We start from the raw sequence: 16,619 nt of genomic DNA on the forward strand, positions 1-16,619 counted from the left end.
GTGCACCGAAGCTGGAATAATAGCAAAGTTGTGCCCTTCCCCCCCCCCCCATGATTGTTGTGATAATAACTTGTGTTTGAAATACTGGTTTTAACACCTGGTGCTAGTTTTCCAAATGTTAGCATTGCATGTACCTGGATCTGTGAATCATTAACTGCAGTTAGGCGACCCCGTATGCTACAGGGGAAGAAGATGGGAATTCCTTGTCCGGCTCCATATTTGGCAGTTAATATATAGCCTTAGGCATGTGGACAGTTTCTAAACAGTTGACCCTATTAGTATCCAGTGGTCCTTTTGATGTCCAAAATCCTGATCTCAAAAAATAGACGGTATGATTAGTTTCAAATTCTTAGTACTGAATTATGTGTTGTTTCTTAATCTTCCTATTTTCTTAAATATTTAGGATTATTCATGTGTATCCTTGTGTTATGATTTAATCACTAGAGGCTGTTTAATTCTGAAAGGTTGTCCACGAATTATAGGGAGGATAAGGACCTCAAATGGATTGTTTACTATTTAAGAACTGTTATGGTTCAGGTTGCCGAATATTCAGGGGTGGAAATGTTTGTCAGTGGTGAACAAGCAGCAAGAGGAAAGAACCAGAATGCTTGTGGGGTGGATGGGGATCAAAACTGGAAGGAGAAGAAAATAAGTCTTTAATAATTTGATACTCGTATTGAGTGAGTGTTTAGTTAGCAGGTGAGCAGTTGAGTTGTTAGCAGACAGCTCTTGAGTTTGAATAGGATTGGCACTCTTGGTAGTAGAATATATTTATTATCCATATTCCATTTATGAGAGATCAAAAATGAAAATCTCCGTATCAGTTACTGAAAATCTATAAATACCCATAGTGTCTTTAGGTTAACAGTTTCCTTGTCCTGAAGAATTATTGCTGTTTGCCTGTTATCAGGATTTTCTAGGTTGCTTTAAATAAGACTTTCCCACATATTTTATACGAGTGCGTATGGAGATGAGGAATGACCCCTTTTCAAGGCTGGTTTTGATAGTTACGAATTAGGTTGTTTCTGAACTTAAATTCAGTAGAATTTAATTGACAAACTTGACTTAACTCTCCACTGGGAAACATTTAAGGGCTGACAGAACAAACAAGTTCTATCTCCCAAAACTCTGGACTGGCTTCAGAAACAATAGAATCAGTTTCTTGACTGCTGTTTCTCAGCGTACTTTTAACTTAATTTCCAGATATTTTACCCTATGTTGATACAGTATTGTAGTATGCTAGGATGACTGTTTTGGATTTCCTGTTATGTTACTGTTTTCTGCCTTTTGGCTCCTCCCTACAGTATCAAATAAGCTAAGTTAGACTTTAAATTTTTTTTATATTCTTGCATCCCTGATGGTTCTTCATAAGCAGTGGTTGTTAAGCAGGTGTAATGAAAACATCACTAAAGGGAGGAGACATGATTTCAAATCCTCTCTCTCATAACTATACCTGAGGGACCTTGAACTCCTTTCCTTAGGCTCTGAAAACATCACGGTTTCCTTTTCTGTAAATGAAGCTAATATTGTATCTATTTCACGGAGGTAAAGGAATGTGTAGTTACTTGTTAAACCTTAAAGCATAATATAAATACACGCTTTAATTTTTGTGGGGCTGCGTTTCCATTTCTTTAATGCTTGGTCATTTTTAATAGCTTCTGAACTTCAAAACTTGCCTCCTTACCTTTGGGGCCTGAGGAGAGAAAAAATCCACAGCTACCTTTTATTTCTGTGACTGGTGCTTAGATCTTGTTTGTGATGCTTTCATTCTGCGGTGTGCCACAACAAATTGAAGGTTGCTCTTCTAAATAGATACACATTGCTCTTTTTAAAAAAATTTATTTTTGGCTGCATTGGGTCTTCGTTGCTGTGCGCGGCCTTTCTCTAGTTGTGGTGAGTGGGGCTTACTCTTCGTTGCGGTGCGCGGGCTTCTCCTTGCGGTGGCTTCTCTTGCTGCAGAGCACGGGCTCTAGGTGCACGGGCTTAGTTGCTCTGCGGCATGTGGGATCTTCCCGGACCAGGGCTCGAACCCGTGTCCTCTGCATTGGCAGGTGGATTCTTTTTTTTTTTTTTTTTTAGTTTTTGGCTGCACCCCATGGCATGTGGGATCTTAGTTCCCCGACCAGGAATCTAACCCAGGCCTCCTGCATTGGAAGGCAAAGTCTTAACCACTGGACCTCCGGGGAGGTCCCAATAGGCAGATTCTTAACCACTGTGCCACCAGGGAAGCCCTGCATTGCTCTTTCAATTGGTAAAGTCATTCTAAACAAAGACCATCTGGAATTTCCAAAGGTTTCAATTTTAATATGAGGTTAGCTGTCAGAAATGGATCTTACAGTCCATGGTTCAGTGAGAATGGGCCTGGGCCTGACTAGTGTGAGACCAGCCATGAGTGAGGGGCTCTAGAGAGAAAGGGGTGGGTAAGTATCCAATAGTAGAGACAAGTTGTGTCCTAGCATAGACATAGCCTTTGGTAACATAGTTTCTGGTAAGATAACTGCATCCTGTTACTAGGATCTTACTCTTTTTATAGAAAGCAAGATAAAGTACTACATCTAACTGTACAGTACTGAAAAAATTTTTTGTAGACTTTTTTCTGTTTTTCAAACTGTCATTTTCTTTTGGTTTCTTGACTTTTTTTTTTTAAGACAACATGGTGTCTCAACTTCTCAGCAGTTTTCATTTTGCACGTTTTTTTTCCAGTTATTAAAATAGCCACCAAATTGTGACATGAAATTTCATGTAAGTAATTTGCAATAAGTGAAATCCTACTCACCTCCCCCCCAGGTGCTTGAGACAAAGATACTGCAGTTCTCATCACTCGTTATAGATGTCGGTCAGAACATTCCAGGCTCCTCAAAGAGTAAATTTTTGATTGTGCATTTTGATGCTTATATATAGTGGTGGTGGTTGCAGCCAGGTGTTTAGGGTTAACAGTTTAGTATAACTAGAGTTTATGATCCTATGTAGATATATCTATTTTATTTCTTAATATAGAATGGAGGTGCCATTTCAGAGATTCCTAAGATTAAAAAGAATTAACGGAATACAAAATTACTTCACTTGGATAACCTTCTCTTTTGTATTGTAATCTGCTCTGATAATTATTTTGCAGTAGTAGATCTAAGGAATTAATTTCATTTTCTTGTTCAAGTGCAAACATTGCCTTCATATTATTGAAATCATATCTTAGTTGCAAATTTTATACTGCTTTTTTTCTATGGTTTTATAGTCTTTGACAGTATTTTAATGATTGCATATGAACTGATGTTTCACAGTTGGGGTTCAGTGTATTGTATTTTTGTTTGTAAGACCGTTACTTTTTTGTTTTTAAGACCGTTAATTTAATATTAGGTTATCAGAAAAAAATAGTGCTATATCAGGTAAGCATATCAAATGTTTTTTAAATTACCTCTTGGAAACAACAAAATTTGAGAGTGCACCTTAGGATCTAGGCAGTAAGTTTTTGTTTCTCTGTGTAGCTGCTGATTTTAAATTCCAGCATGGTATCTTTATCACTGTTCCTCCCATCTCCACCTCCTCAATTTTATTTTCAATTAGTTGGTAGTATTTAAGCACACTCAGACTTTAACCATAAATTGTCACTAATGTTGTAGGCATAATGTCAGATTACTTTTTTGCTTTGCTTGTAGTGCTAAATGAATTTTCACACTTTCGACCTTTATTCTAGAGCCATGTTTTCTGACTAATAACATGTATCTGTTAGATGGTTATCAGAAAGTAAATGAAAAATTTAAAGTGTTTTTTAAAATCACAAAGTACATATATACTCTTTGTAGTATTCAGACAGTATAGTAAATAGTTTACCAGTGGTGGTCTGAATTGGTATGTAGTGTTTTTTTTTCCCTAGACCCACAACACATATTATCTTGTATATTTCTTTTTGTATCAAGCCTTTTTTCCAAAGATGGGATTTGTAGCATTCTACAATTTGGTTATTAACTTTTGTGGAGAGTACTTTTTGTCTATTTTTATAACTTTCCTATTATCTTTGTGCAATTGTGCATGTATTTCTTTGTAGTGTGTCTTAGAAGTGGGATTACTGGTTATATGTATTCATTTTAAATTAATTTTATTAAAACTGCAAAATTACATCTCCAAAAGGTTGTAACTATATTTCCACCAACACTGTATTTGAAAGAGCCTTTTTCCCCCACCCCTTTAACAGTACTTGATATTATCAGTCATTTTCATTTTTGTTAATATAATAGATGAAAGACTGAATAAACTGCGTTTTTTGAACTGTTGGATATTGTCAATTTCAGGGTTACCTTACAAATAAGTGCTTGGTATGTGGTAGATTCTCCATAAATGTTTGTGAAATGATTAATATAAAGCATAATTGTATTGCTAAATTTTTTAAATTGAGGAATAAGTTACAATCAGTAAAAACTGGTCTTTTCATGTGTTCAGTTGTATGATTTTGGATAGACATACACAGTCATGAAACCACCACTACAATCAAGGTATATTTCTTTCCCTTCTGTCTCTAGCCCCTGATCTGATTTAGCCCTATAATTTTCATTTTTGTAGACTGACATATCAGTAGAATCATATAGCATTAACTTTATCTTTAGGTAATATTTTGGAAACTCATTCATGTTGTTGCATATATCAATAAGTTCTTTTTATTGCCAAGTATTTGATTATTTGGATTTACCACAGTTTGTTCATTCACTTGGCTAATGGTCATTTTGTTGTTTCCAGGTTTTGAGTGTTTATTAATAAAGCTGCTGCAAACAACATACAGGTCTCTGTGTGGACATGTACTTCATGTCTTTTGGATAAATGTGTAGGAGTGGGATTGCTGGGTAATATGAGACATGTACGTTTGATTTTGTGAGAAACTGCCATACTGTTTTCCAAGGTGACTATACCATTTCTTTGTTCCTGCCAACTTTTCCCATCCTTGCAGGCACTTACTATTTTTAGATTTTAATGCTAGCCATTAAAGGTATTTAGTGGTATGTCATCATGGTTTTAATTTGTAATTTTGAATGATTATTGATTTCATGTTTATTTGCCATCTGTATATCTTGATGTGGACTGTATATTCAGATCTTTTGCCCATTTAAAATTGGATTTCTTATTATTAAGTTAGGAGAGGCTTGTCTTCTGGGAATAAATCCTTTATTAGATATGTATTCTACAAATATTTTCTTTCATACTGTGGCTTGTCTTTTCATTTTCTTGATGACTTTGAACAGACGTTTTACATTTGATGTAAGCCCAATTTGTCAGTTTTCTAAAATTTTTTCTTTTTGTGTCTTATCTAAAATCTTTACTTAACCTAAGGTTATTAAGATTTTTTCCTGTCCTTTTTCCTAGAAGCCTAGAGTTAGGTTTTACATGTAGGTCCGTGGTCCATTTCAGGGTAATTTTTGTACATGGTACAAAGTATGAGTCAAACTTCCTTTTGTTTTAACATGTAGACATCAAGTTGTTCCAAAATCGTTTTGTTGAAAAGAGAATTACTTTGGTACCTTTGAAAATAAATTGACTATATTGTGTGGGTCTACTGTAATGCTAAATTTTTTAGATTTATCTCTAAAAGTTCTTAGAATTACTTGTGCTAAAGCTGCTTTACTTGTTTTGTTTGGACCTTTAGTTAATCTCAAAACTCTTAACTTCATATTGCAGTAGTAGTATGTGTACACGTAAATGAATGTGTACACGTATATACATTTACATATAAATAAGAACTAGAGTATAGAAGACTGACTTTAAAAATATTTTGGAATTACATGATTAATGATTTTTTTATTCATTAGCATTCCCCCATATAAGCTTTCTTTCCCTTTCAGTTTTATTGAGATAAAATTGACATAGCACTATATAAGTTTGTGTACAGCATGATGATTTGACATACATCGTGAAATGATTATCGCATAAGTTTTGAACACCATCCTCTCAGATACAAAATTAAAGAAATAGAAAAAATTTTTGTGATGAGAACTCTTTGGATTTACTTTCTTAACAACTTTACATATGTAACATACAGCAGTGTTAATTATATTTTATCATGTTGTACATTACATCTTTTGTAGGAGGTTTATTCATTAACTATTGAAATACCTTTGTAGTTTGGTAGGCTACTTCTCTTAAGAGGTCTTTTTTTTTTTTTTTAATGGCTCCACCACATGGAATGCTGGATCTTAGTTTCCCAACCAGGGATCGAACCCGTGCCCCCCTGTAGTGGAAGTGCAGAGTCCTAATCACTGGATCATCAGGGACTTCCCTTAAGAGGTCTTTAGCATCACAGATTTGTTCAACAAATTTTTTAATCCTTTTATGTACAAAGTAATGGTAGATGCTGCAAAGACCATCTCTTGAGCATCTCCTGGAAGCATAACACTGCTAGGCTTATGCTCAACATTAACTTAAAGGAGACTTCCAAACAGGAGAGGGTTGTGCCTATGCACAGGCACACATATTACTAGGACTAAATGTGTTAATAAAAGAGCCAAAGAAGATATATGTAGTACTGAGAGAAGAAATGATTAATCCAGCCTGAGGGACCTAGCTAAGAAAGCCAGGTAGGGTTGGAATAGGATCTTGAGTAGGCTTTTGAAAAGTGCATGAAGGAGCAATTTGTGGTTTTGAGGAGACAGTCATCTCCTAAAAATTCTTTTCTCTTTTAGCTCTGGCTTGAAATACTCACTTCCTCATTTTCTACATGTCAGATTTCTACTCCTGTTGCAGTGCAAGTGGTACATTCTTTGTGGTAGGGCTGTAGCATTTATCATATTAGATAATTGTGTTTAGGAATTCTGTCTCCCAAGCAGCAGATCAAGTCTGACATGTTCACCTTTGTTTTTCCATGCATAGAATCTGGCATATATATAGAAGGTATTCAGTAAATCTTGAATGAATTTGTGTTATCCCACCTATTTACCCAGCCTGTGTTGAATGAAGTAAGACAATGGCCTAGAGTAATGATGGTAAGTGGTATAATATTCTTAGAGCGTAGAATTTGTTTAGAGAGGTGAGAAGCGTAATGAAAGATAAATTTGAAACGTTGGTTAGGGCCTTGTGTGTCAGACTGGATTTCAGTGGAAGGCCTTATACTTCAAACTGAATGCAGGTGTTTGGATTTTACTGGATACAGTGTATGCTACACATGATACAGAAGTTTGGAAGACTTTTGAGGAAGAACTGAAAGGGTCTGAATTCAATGGGAACAGACAGGATAGGACAAATTCCAAGAAATTTTCGAGTTGTCTAGATTTTGCAGTTTGAAGCTTAAAGAGGGAAAGTCACTTAGAACTAAGCTTGCAAACAAGATGGTGGCACCATTAGCAGAAATAAGGAAACTGCTTTCTCTTTATAGGGGAGGGTGCATATATTGGGTTACCTATGAGTTCATACGTGGGTATTCAGCAAGGGGTTAAAAATGTCAAATTTGAGTTCATGGCAGAGACTACATATAAATTTAGGTATATCTGAGAGCTGAAGCCATTTGACAATCTGAAATTGCCACATTAGAAGACAGACCTTGAGGACTTTTGCATTTTGATGAGAAGGAAAGTTGCCTCATGGTAGAAATCTAGAAACATAGGAGGAGGTGAGCAACAGTGATAGTGTAGACAGGTAGAAGACTGAGGTCATTGGATTTTTGGGAATTGTGACTTTTCAGAGAATTACATTTAAGGGAGAACTTAGATTATAATATTTGAGAGAGGAGTAGAGAAGGGGAAGACTAAGATGCACAGTTAGTAATTTAGGTGAGAATATGATTTTTTTTTTTAATTTTAACTTTTGGCTGCATTGGGTCTTTGTTGGAGTGCACGGGCATCTTGTTGCAGAGCACGGGCTCTAGGAAGGCGGGCTCAGTATTTGCTGCGGCGCACAGGCTTAGTTGCTCTGCGGAATGTGTGATCTTCCCGGCCCAGGGATCAAACCCCTGTCCCCTGCATTGGCAGACAGATTCTTAACCACTGCTCTACCAGGGAAGTCCCCAGAATATGATTAATAAAGTGCCATGACAAAGGCCCAAAGTACTTTGAGAATTCAGGGGAAAGACAATTGTATTCTATTCGGAAATCAGGAAAGATTTTCAGGAGAACAGTATTTTAGCTGGGCCCAAATGAATGCATTTTTTGGACATATTATTTTACTACATTTCTGCTAAATTGTTTAGTCTCTGGAATAAATACCTGCAATGATTGGCTATTCATGAAGTAGCTCTGTTCTGGTTATTCTTGCATTATATTGAAGCTAAATCTACCTTCCTGTAGTTTCCATTCACTGTTGAACGAGTATTTAATTTATGCATATTAGAACAGAACTGTCAGTCCATTTTAGACATTACATTCATATTCATGTAGCCTGAGATTGTTTGTTTTGGGGGGAGCCCCATTATATTAGTGATTTTTAACTAAAGAACAAACAAAAACCCTAAGTGTTTTCCTAAAAACTGAAGCTTTGGTCAAGGAGAAAAGAGAAAGAGGGTGATAACTTTTTTAAAGGATATCTTGAAATTGAGGAAACTTGAGCATGTTGTAGGATATAAAGCACACTGTGACTTTCTTTGCTATCTTGGATTTGTGTTCATAGTGTTACTTTTTCCTCTCCTCCGTTCCCCTCTTAATGGACATAAAGAGGTTCAGAAAAGACGGTGACAGTTGGTAATAGAGCAGTTTCCCATGAGAGCTGGAGTAGATGTGCTTCAGAAATTAGTCTAGGCAAATGGAGAGGAGGAAACATTTTAAGAGACAGGAATGAGGGGCTTCCCTGGTGATGCAGTGGTTAAGAATCCGCCTGCCAATGCAGGGGACACGGGTTCGAGCCCTGGCCCAGGAAGATCCCACATGCCGTGGAGAAGCTAAGTCCGTGCACCACAACTACTGATCCTGCGCTGTAGAGCCCACAAGCCACAACTACTGAGCCCGCAAGCCACAACTACTGAAGCCTGTGCGCCTAGGGCCAGTGCTCCGCATGAAGAGAAGCCACCACAGTGAGAAGCTCTCTCACCGCAACTAGAGAAAGCCCGCGCACAGCAACGAAGACCCAACAGCCATAAGTAAACAAATTTATTTAAAAAGAGAGACAGGAATAAAAGGATATTGATTAAGATACACAGGAATTACGGGCAGAGTTAGTGAATGACCTCTGAAGTAGTTGAAGCTCTGTAAATAGTAAGGAAGGTCAGATGTAATCATGTTGGTATCTCGATGAATAAATAGGATTGATATTGCTTTTAACTGACAGGAAAAGAGTACGTTTTACATTGTACATCCCAGTATGACAGCAGTCTCCACATATTCAGGTGTTTTGTGGGAAAGCGGGGCTTAATACATGGAATTTCACTTTCTATAAAAAGGTGTTAAATGATAATTGCTCTTTCTTTGAAGGTGCTAGAGGCCAATAGTCTCTGAAGATTCTTTTTGTACATAAGTATCCTTAAATCTTGGCTATCTTTGTTGAACTGCATAGTCTTGTAGGCTTGACCAGAGATCACTTCTCCATTTGTGAATTAAGAAATAAGATCCAAAAAGGTCATGACTTTTTCATGGCCTTAGATAGTTAAAACCTTTCTTACTTTCATGTTCAGAGGGGTGTGTGTGTATTTATATATCTCTGTATATATATATATACACACACACATATATATAGAAGGACCCAAATCCCAGAAATTGCTTACCTATGCCTTGGGTTCTTTGCTGTGAATAAATTTCCCTCCTCCAGGGGAGAACACTGGAAGATGGCAATTGTTTCTCTAGAATACATAAATTAACCTGTTGTAAAAAGTAGGTAAGTCAGTGAGGTTGCTTTTTTCCCCTTCTATACTTTTACTTTCTGGTTGATGGAGTTCACTTCCATCAGTCGATTATATTTTAGCCTTCTAAATTGAGTCACTAAATCAGTTAAACAAGTAACTGATCTGTAAGTTACATTTAAGTCAGTGCAGTTAACTGAAACACCATCCTCTAAGTAACCTCTTCATTTCATTTTATCATTCCCTGGGAGAGCATCCCCGTAACAAGTGTACTCTGCATAGCCTCTTATGTATAGCTATTTGTTTAAGCATTTACCAGATTAGCACTGCCTTATCTTGTTCACCATTTGAAGTTCACTTTTCAGGTTAACCTTTTTTGAATAAATAATAATTTATTGACTTAATCAAGTAAAAGTTACCTCCACTGCCCATCTCCTTTGCCTGTCTCTCTGATCTAAATTGATATCATGGCCTTATGGCCATCAACCTTAGTGACTGTATAGGTAGTGGGCAATGTGAAGCCTCTCCCGAACTTTGTTACAGTAACTCTAGTGTATTTTGACCTTTCTCTGACATTGATATGTGTAATTGGTACCTTTTTTTTTTTCACTTTGGTTATATGTAGGTGACAAAAATGGTAGGTGAAGATATACTTTATAAATGTGATGGGAAATTGGGGTAAATAACAAAGTCTCACTGTAGAAAATCTGGAAATTGGGCAAAAAAAGAAGGAAGTACAAGAATCTCCAAACCCAGAAACAATCCCTAATAGTATTTTTGTCATTAACCATTTGAACAAAATTATTTTGTACATAATTATTTTATTCAGAGGGTAAGTTAGTATCTTCCCACAGCTTAAATCAGTTGTTACAGTATTTAAATGTGTAAAATTTCCACATTTTTGTTATTTTATAAAATTTGACTAGGTGAGTCTACTGTTCTTAAGCCTTCTCCATCATTCAAAATAAAAATACTGTTTTTTTGCTTCATTACTTTTTTAAATTAAAAAAAATATTTATTTATAAATTTATTTATTTACTTTTGGCTGTGTTGGGTCTTCGTTGCTGTGCGTGGGCAGGCTTTCTCTAGTTGCAGTGATCGGGGGCTACCCTTCGCTGCGGTGCACGGGCTTCTCATTTCAGTGGCTTCTGTTGCAGAGCGCGGGCTTCAGGAGTTGCAGCTCACGGGCTCTAGAGTGCAGGCTCAGTAGTTGTGGCACATAGGCTTAGTTGCTCCGCGGCATGTGGCATCTTCCCGGGCCAGGGCTGGAACCTGTGTCCCCTGCATTGGCAGGCAGATTCTTAACCACTGTGCCACCAGGGAAGTCCCCTGCTTCATTACTTTAAATGTAGCAAATGAGAGTTCTTTTTGTTTTTTAATAATTTATTTATTTTTGGCTGCGTTGGGTCTTCGTTGCTGCGCACGGGCTTTCTCTAGTTTGCGGCCTGTGAGCTTGTCAGTCAGTGGCTTCTCTTGTTGCGGAGCACAGGCTCTAGGCACGTGGGCTTCAGTAGTTGCCCCTCATGGGTTCTAGGGTGCAGGCTCAGTAGTTGTGGCGCACAGGCTTAGTTGCTCTGAGGCATGTGGGATCTTCCTGGACCAGGGCTCGAACCTGTGTCCCCTGCTTTGGCAGGTGGATTCTTAACCACTGTGCCACCAAGGAAGTCCTGAGAGTCCTTTTATGCATTAGAATTTGTTCATCTATTTGGAGGTTTTTCGGTTTGGGGGAGACTAATGGCACCTGAATGACAGTATCTGATTCTACTTTGTGGATTAACTTTTTTTTTTTTTTAATGAGTTGGTTTGATTGTAGATGGTACAGAATTCAAGGTAGAACAAAGGTTGAAGAGCAGACTGGCAGGATTCTGGGATGGGTTTACTTTGACCTCACAGCTAAGGTAGAAGTGGCTAAGGATGAACTGAAGAGATGAGCCACTGTATGAACATTTAAGGAAAAAAATGTGCCACAGGCTCCAAGACAACCCTTCATTCTAGCTAGAGGTGGCAACAGATGTTATGGAAGAGAATTCAGGTGTTTAAACAGCAATGGAAGTAAGGGTCACCATCACCTGAGGCATAAAGAACAGCTTAGTTTTTGCCAGAGTTCCTAATTCCACCTGTGGCCAGGGGACTCTTCCCCTTGGCCTTCACTTTTACCTCCAGCTTCTTCTGCTCCTTTTTTTTTTTTTTACTGCTTGAAAGCCTTATCGTCCTCTTCCATCTCCTTGGCCTGCTTCTTGGGCTGCTTCAAGGGCTTCTTGCCACTGTGCGTTCCCCAGACCCTGCCACTGGAAGCAGTTAATTATTTTTGAAAGGAGTTAGGAATTATATAAAAATGTAAATACATTTTTTTTAATATCGAATGAGAGTTGCAAGACAGTTGAAAAAGAGAAACGGGGAATCTAATAGAGCATTATGTAAAAGTAGAGTTGGGAGTCACTAGAATTGTAGAGTTTTATCTGTAGGCTCCATTATGGCTGGTATCTGTTTCTTTAATTAAAAACAGCATCACAATTGTAATGATTATGGTGGGCTATCTTTGTGAAATTTTTTGTTTAAAGGAAACCTACTTTGAGGGAATTCCCTGGCGGTCCAGTGGTTAGGACTCCGTGCTGTCACTGCCTAGGGTGTGGGTTCGATCTTTGGTCAGGGAACTAAGGTCCTGCAAGCCACGTGGTGCAGCCAAAAAGAAAAAGAAAAAGAAACCTACGTTGAAATTTATTTGTTAACAGGAATTTAAACTGCATCCTGATTTACCCAGTAGATACACACATGTATATAGTGTGTGTATATATATATATATATATATATATTTAAACAAGTAATATTCAAATTTTCTTTTTTTCTCTTCCCTTTTCTCCAGTTCCTAATGTTATAATTTTTACTATTTGAGGGGCTATAAACATATAAATCATTTACTTTAAATGATGAAAGGTTGTGTTTCTATTTTTATTTTGTACTTGATTTCCTTGACGTTATCTTTGAGATTTTGGGCTTAGAGATACTTTATCATAGCACCTAACCTATTCTGTTCCGTTTACTTGTCTATATTCCATGACAGACTATATACTCCTGAGGGCTAGAGTCTTGTTCACTAGGTTATCCCATTTACTGTAAACAGTGCCTGGCATGTAATTAGGTAATTAATAGCAAGAAAGGTTAGAAAGACATACACCAAATGTAAAAAACCATTATCTGAGTGTTGAGGTTATTGCTGATTTTTAATCATAATCATTATCATTTTGAAAACAGTGAAATTAATCCCTAGAAGGAGAGAGTACAAAGAAGACAAAAATCAGTACTGTCTGTGATAAATGTAATCACCAAGTCCTGATTTGTGCCCTCTGCCTAGTTTTCAAAAATAAACTGTTGGAATCCAAGAATGTAGGAGATAATGGTCCCCAAAGGAAAAAGATACTATGCATGGGAAGACTTTATTATGGTGCCCCTAGTCTGAGACAGCGCTGGGACTCTTGGGAATTAGAAAGAGAGCTATGCTACTTCCCCCTGTATTGAAGGATAGGGAGATCAAGAAGTAGAGACAAAGGGGAGATGGCAGATGTTGGAGATTATCAGTAGTTGTTTGGAATTTATTATTTTGCTGTTGTAGTTACTTTTTAATAAATGGTTGAATGGCTGAGAAGATTTACTTCATGGAATTTAACAAAGATGACTTTTAATAGTTATTATTCTTATGTTTGCTCCCTTAGCATTTGACATTGTGCAGCAAAGAAATGGTTATGGAGAAGCCCAGTCCGCTGCTTGTAGGGCGGGAGTTTGTGAGGCAATATTATACTTTGCTGAATAAAGCTCCAGAATATTTACACAGGTAAATTTTAATTGCATATTTGATATTTTTATTTGGTTTTATTTTTTTGAATATGACTACATATAAATTTTGTCTTTCCTGTTTTATGTCCTGACAATACCTTTGCAAAGCACGCCCAGTATTTTAAGTCTGATGGCTTAAAACCAGTCTTTTTCAAGTTTTTATGACTCAAATCTATAGCAAGGAAAACACCTCACATTATATCCCATTATATAACACGTTCACATCTGTACACATCACATACATATACACAATTACATACTCTTGGTATTTTATATTTCATTTTTTTATAAAAACCACAGACTTGACCAACTAATGGGTTCTAGTCTTTATTGAAATCACAGGCTTAAGTTTGTTTTTTGTTCTTTGGGGTTTTTTGTTTTTTGGGGGTTTTTTTGAGTTGCCTTTAGCAATGTTAGGAAATGAATCAGTTAAGTGATCATACTTGTGAAAATTACTTCTGATTGATCCACAAGATAGTATTCCTTGGTAAAACAGCAACAGTAGCCTTGTTTACTATTTTGGCAAGAGTTGGACATCTGTAAGGTTCTTTTTTCCCAGAGATTGAAATAAAATTGATTTATATTATGAGTAGTATTTATAATTTTTGTTCTACCTGGTTTATTTTAACAGGTGGAAGATAAGTGAGACCTTTGTAAGTATTAGGCTCTGCAAACATTTGTTGTAGAACACGCTAGCCAAGTGAGTTAAGGATAAATATACCATTGTCACTTCATGTGGGAAGGACTGTTAAAAGGACTTACTCTTTTATCTATAGGTTCTCTTTATAATCATGCTGGGCATTCTAAAGTTTTACTTTGCATTATGCCCCTCCATTGTTAAACCTGTGTGTAATACTCCCTATGTTATCCCGGGGGGTATTTTTATATAACTACCACCTCCTCCCGTGTCCCGCCCCCCATCAAAAGGAATACCTGTACATTTTCTATTATAAAAATAAACATTCTTATTGACAGGGTATGTGAATTTGAGGGAGAATGGAATTAATAAGGCCTTTTATTATCTGAAATTTAGTCTTCACAATGTAGGCATTAGCATTTTTAGCTTTCTTTTTTTTTAACAAGGAAAAACAAGGCTCTCTACCATCATTTCAAATAACAGCACAAACTTCTGTTTTATACTTAGCTATGTAACAGATTTCCCTGTTAATGAACATTTAGTTTGTTTTTAATTTTTCACTTATTAACACTAATGAATATCCTTACACATGCATTTTTGTGCACCTTTCTAGTTATTTTCTTAGGCTAAGTTCCTAGAAGTAGAATTGTTAAGTCAAAGGTATGACTATCTCTAAGGCTTTTCTTATACGGCTAAATTGTCCTCCAGAAAAATGGTAGCTGTTTACATGCTTGCCAGTAGTACATGAGAGGAAATAATATAAACTTAAAAATATGGGTAATGGTTAAAAGCATGGACTCTGGAGCCAGCTGCCCCAACTTGATAGGTGTGTGACCTTTGAGGAGTTAATTTAACCTCTTTGAACTTCAGTTTGTTCATTTAGATAATAGCACTTACTCCTGAGGTGTTAGGAGAGTAAAATGAATCAATATGTATGTAGTGCACTGAGAACATTGCTTGGCATGGAGGAAGTCTTACATGTTTTATTACAATAGGAGCTGAGTTCTCTTTACGAAAAAATTAACTTTGCATGTTGATAACCTTAATTTAGGAAGATATTAATTCTAATTGCTTTAGGTAATACCAGAGAAACACTAATTGTCATGTACTTAAGAGCAGTATAAAAATATAATTGAGAAACCAGATGCTGAAATAATGTAGTTTTTTTTAACTTAGTCTCTGAACTATTTCAGTTAACTTAAATCTAAACTTTTAACCTAAGCCTTTGGAATTAGTAATCATTTGGAACTCTCAGTAGAATGAATGTTAAACAGTATCTGATTCCCAAACAAATTTAGATAATTGAGTTTCTGTATCTGATGGGGAAAAAATGGGTAAATTAACTACAGCATCAGTGTTTAGAATATATTTTGAATATCTCATTTTTCCACTTAACAAAATATAGATATGGTAAGAATTAGATGAGAATAGCTAATGACTGAGTGTATGTTTAGTGTGCCAGGCACACTAAGAATTCTGTGTCATTACTCATTTAATCCTTACAACAACTCTATGGAGAAGTTACTCTTGTTCTGTTTTATAACCAAGGAAACTGAACTTTGAGGACTGTAAGTCTCAAGATTATATAGCTAATGAGTGACAGAACCTGACCTGGAAACTAGGTCCGTTTGACACGAGAACTCTACTGCCTCTTACACTTCTCTTCACAACTGAATGTCAATAATTATCAATGGTTTTACAGGTTTTATGGCAGGAATTCTTCTTATGTTCATGGTGGAGTAGATGCTAGTGGAAAGCCCCAGGAGGCAGTTTATGGCCAAAATGTAAGTATCAATTTCATATGCATTTTAGATTACTTTAGTTTTTTTTTTTTTTTTTTTGAGGTAAGATAGAGATTTGGAAAATAGCTTCTTGTGCCAATGGATTTCTTTTTGAATGTAATCAGCTGTACTAGAATTGTGTTACAGTAGTCATCGGATGTGCTTTGAGTTCTTACAAGCATTGATTTTGTACGAAGCACGGGTATTACACTGATACAAAAGAGAAAATGGAACATTTTAATATCCTTGGTGTATTTTATACATGAAATAGTTGAGACAATATATAGCATTTATAGAAATGTGGTCTAAACGTTATGTTACAGGAGTGCATAGGAGTATATACTCCTTATGACTTTGTAGAGGATGTGGGACTTCCAGCAGACTCTGAATGATAGGTTTTGGCCTTACCAAACAAGAGGAAATTGAAAGTAGGAGAAATGGCATCAGCAGACAAGCAGTAAAGTTAGGTGCAAGGTCAAGGAGTAGTCAACACAGTCTACGTGAATGACTAGTACTTAATATGGAACAGTGGGAGAAAGCTGCACAAAGCCTATAATATGAGACAGCCATTGTGATTTCTTGTATAGAGAGGTGACATGTTGAAACTAGTGGTTCTAGGAACATTAGCCTG

General features: G+C 36.6%; 1 protein-coding gene across 3 annotated transcripts in view; it reads left to right on the forward strand.

The window, feature by feature from the left end:
- The window catches only part of G3BP2 (G3BP stress granule assembly factor 2), a 78,660-nt gene that overhangs the window by 47,301 nt on the left and 14,740 nt on the right, over positions 1-16,619 (forward strand). For all 3 annotated transcript variants that reach the window (XM_060012360.1, XM_060012362.1, XM_060012361.1), the window contains 2 exons: positions 13,450-13,568; positions 15,910-15,991. In XM_060012360.1, coding sequence (XP_059868343.1) covers positions 13,474-13,568; positions 15,910-15,991 — 177 coding nt within the window. In that variant the 5' untranslated portion in view covers positions 13,450-13,473. Of the gene's footprint in view, positions 1-13,449; positions 13,569-15,909; positions 15,992-16,619 lie in introns of those variants that run through there.

Source organism: Delphinus delphis, chromosome 5 (genome assembly GCF_949987515.2).
Source record: "Delphinus delphis chromosome 5, mDelDel1.2, whole genome shotgun sequence".
NCBI classification, from domain to species: domain Eukaryota; kingdom Metazoa; phylum Chordata; class Mammalia; order Artiodactyla; family Delphinidae; genus Delphinus; species Delphinus delphis.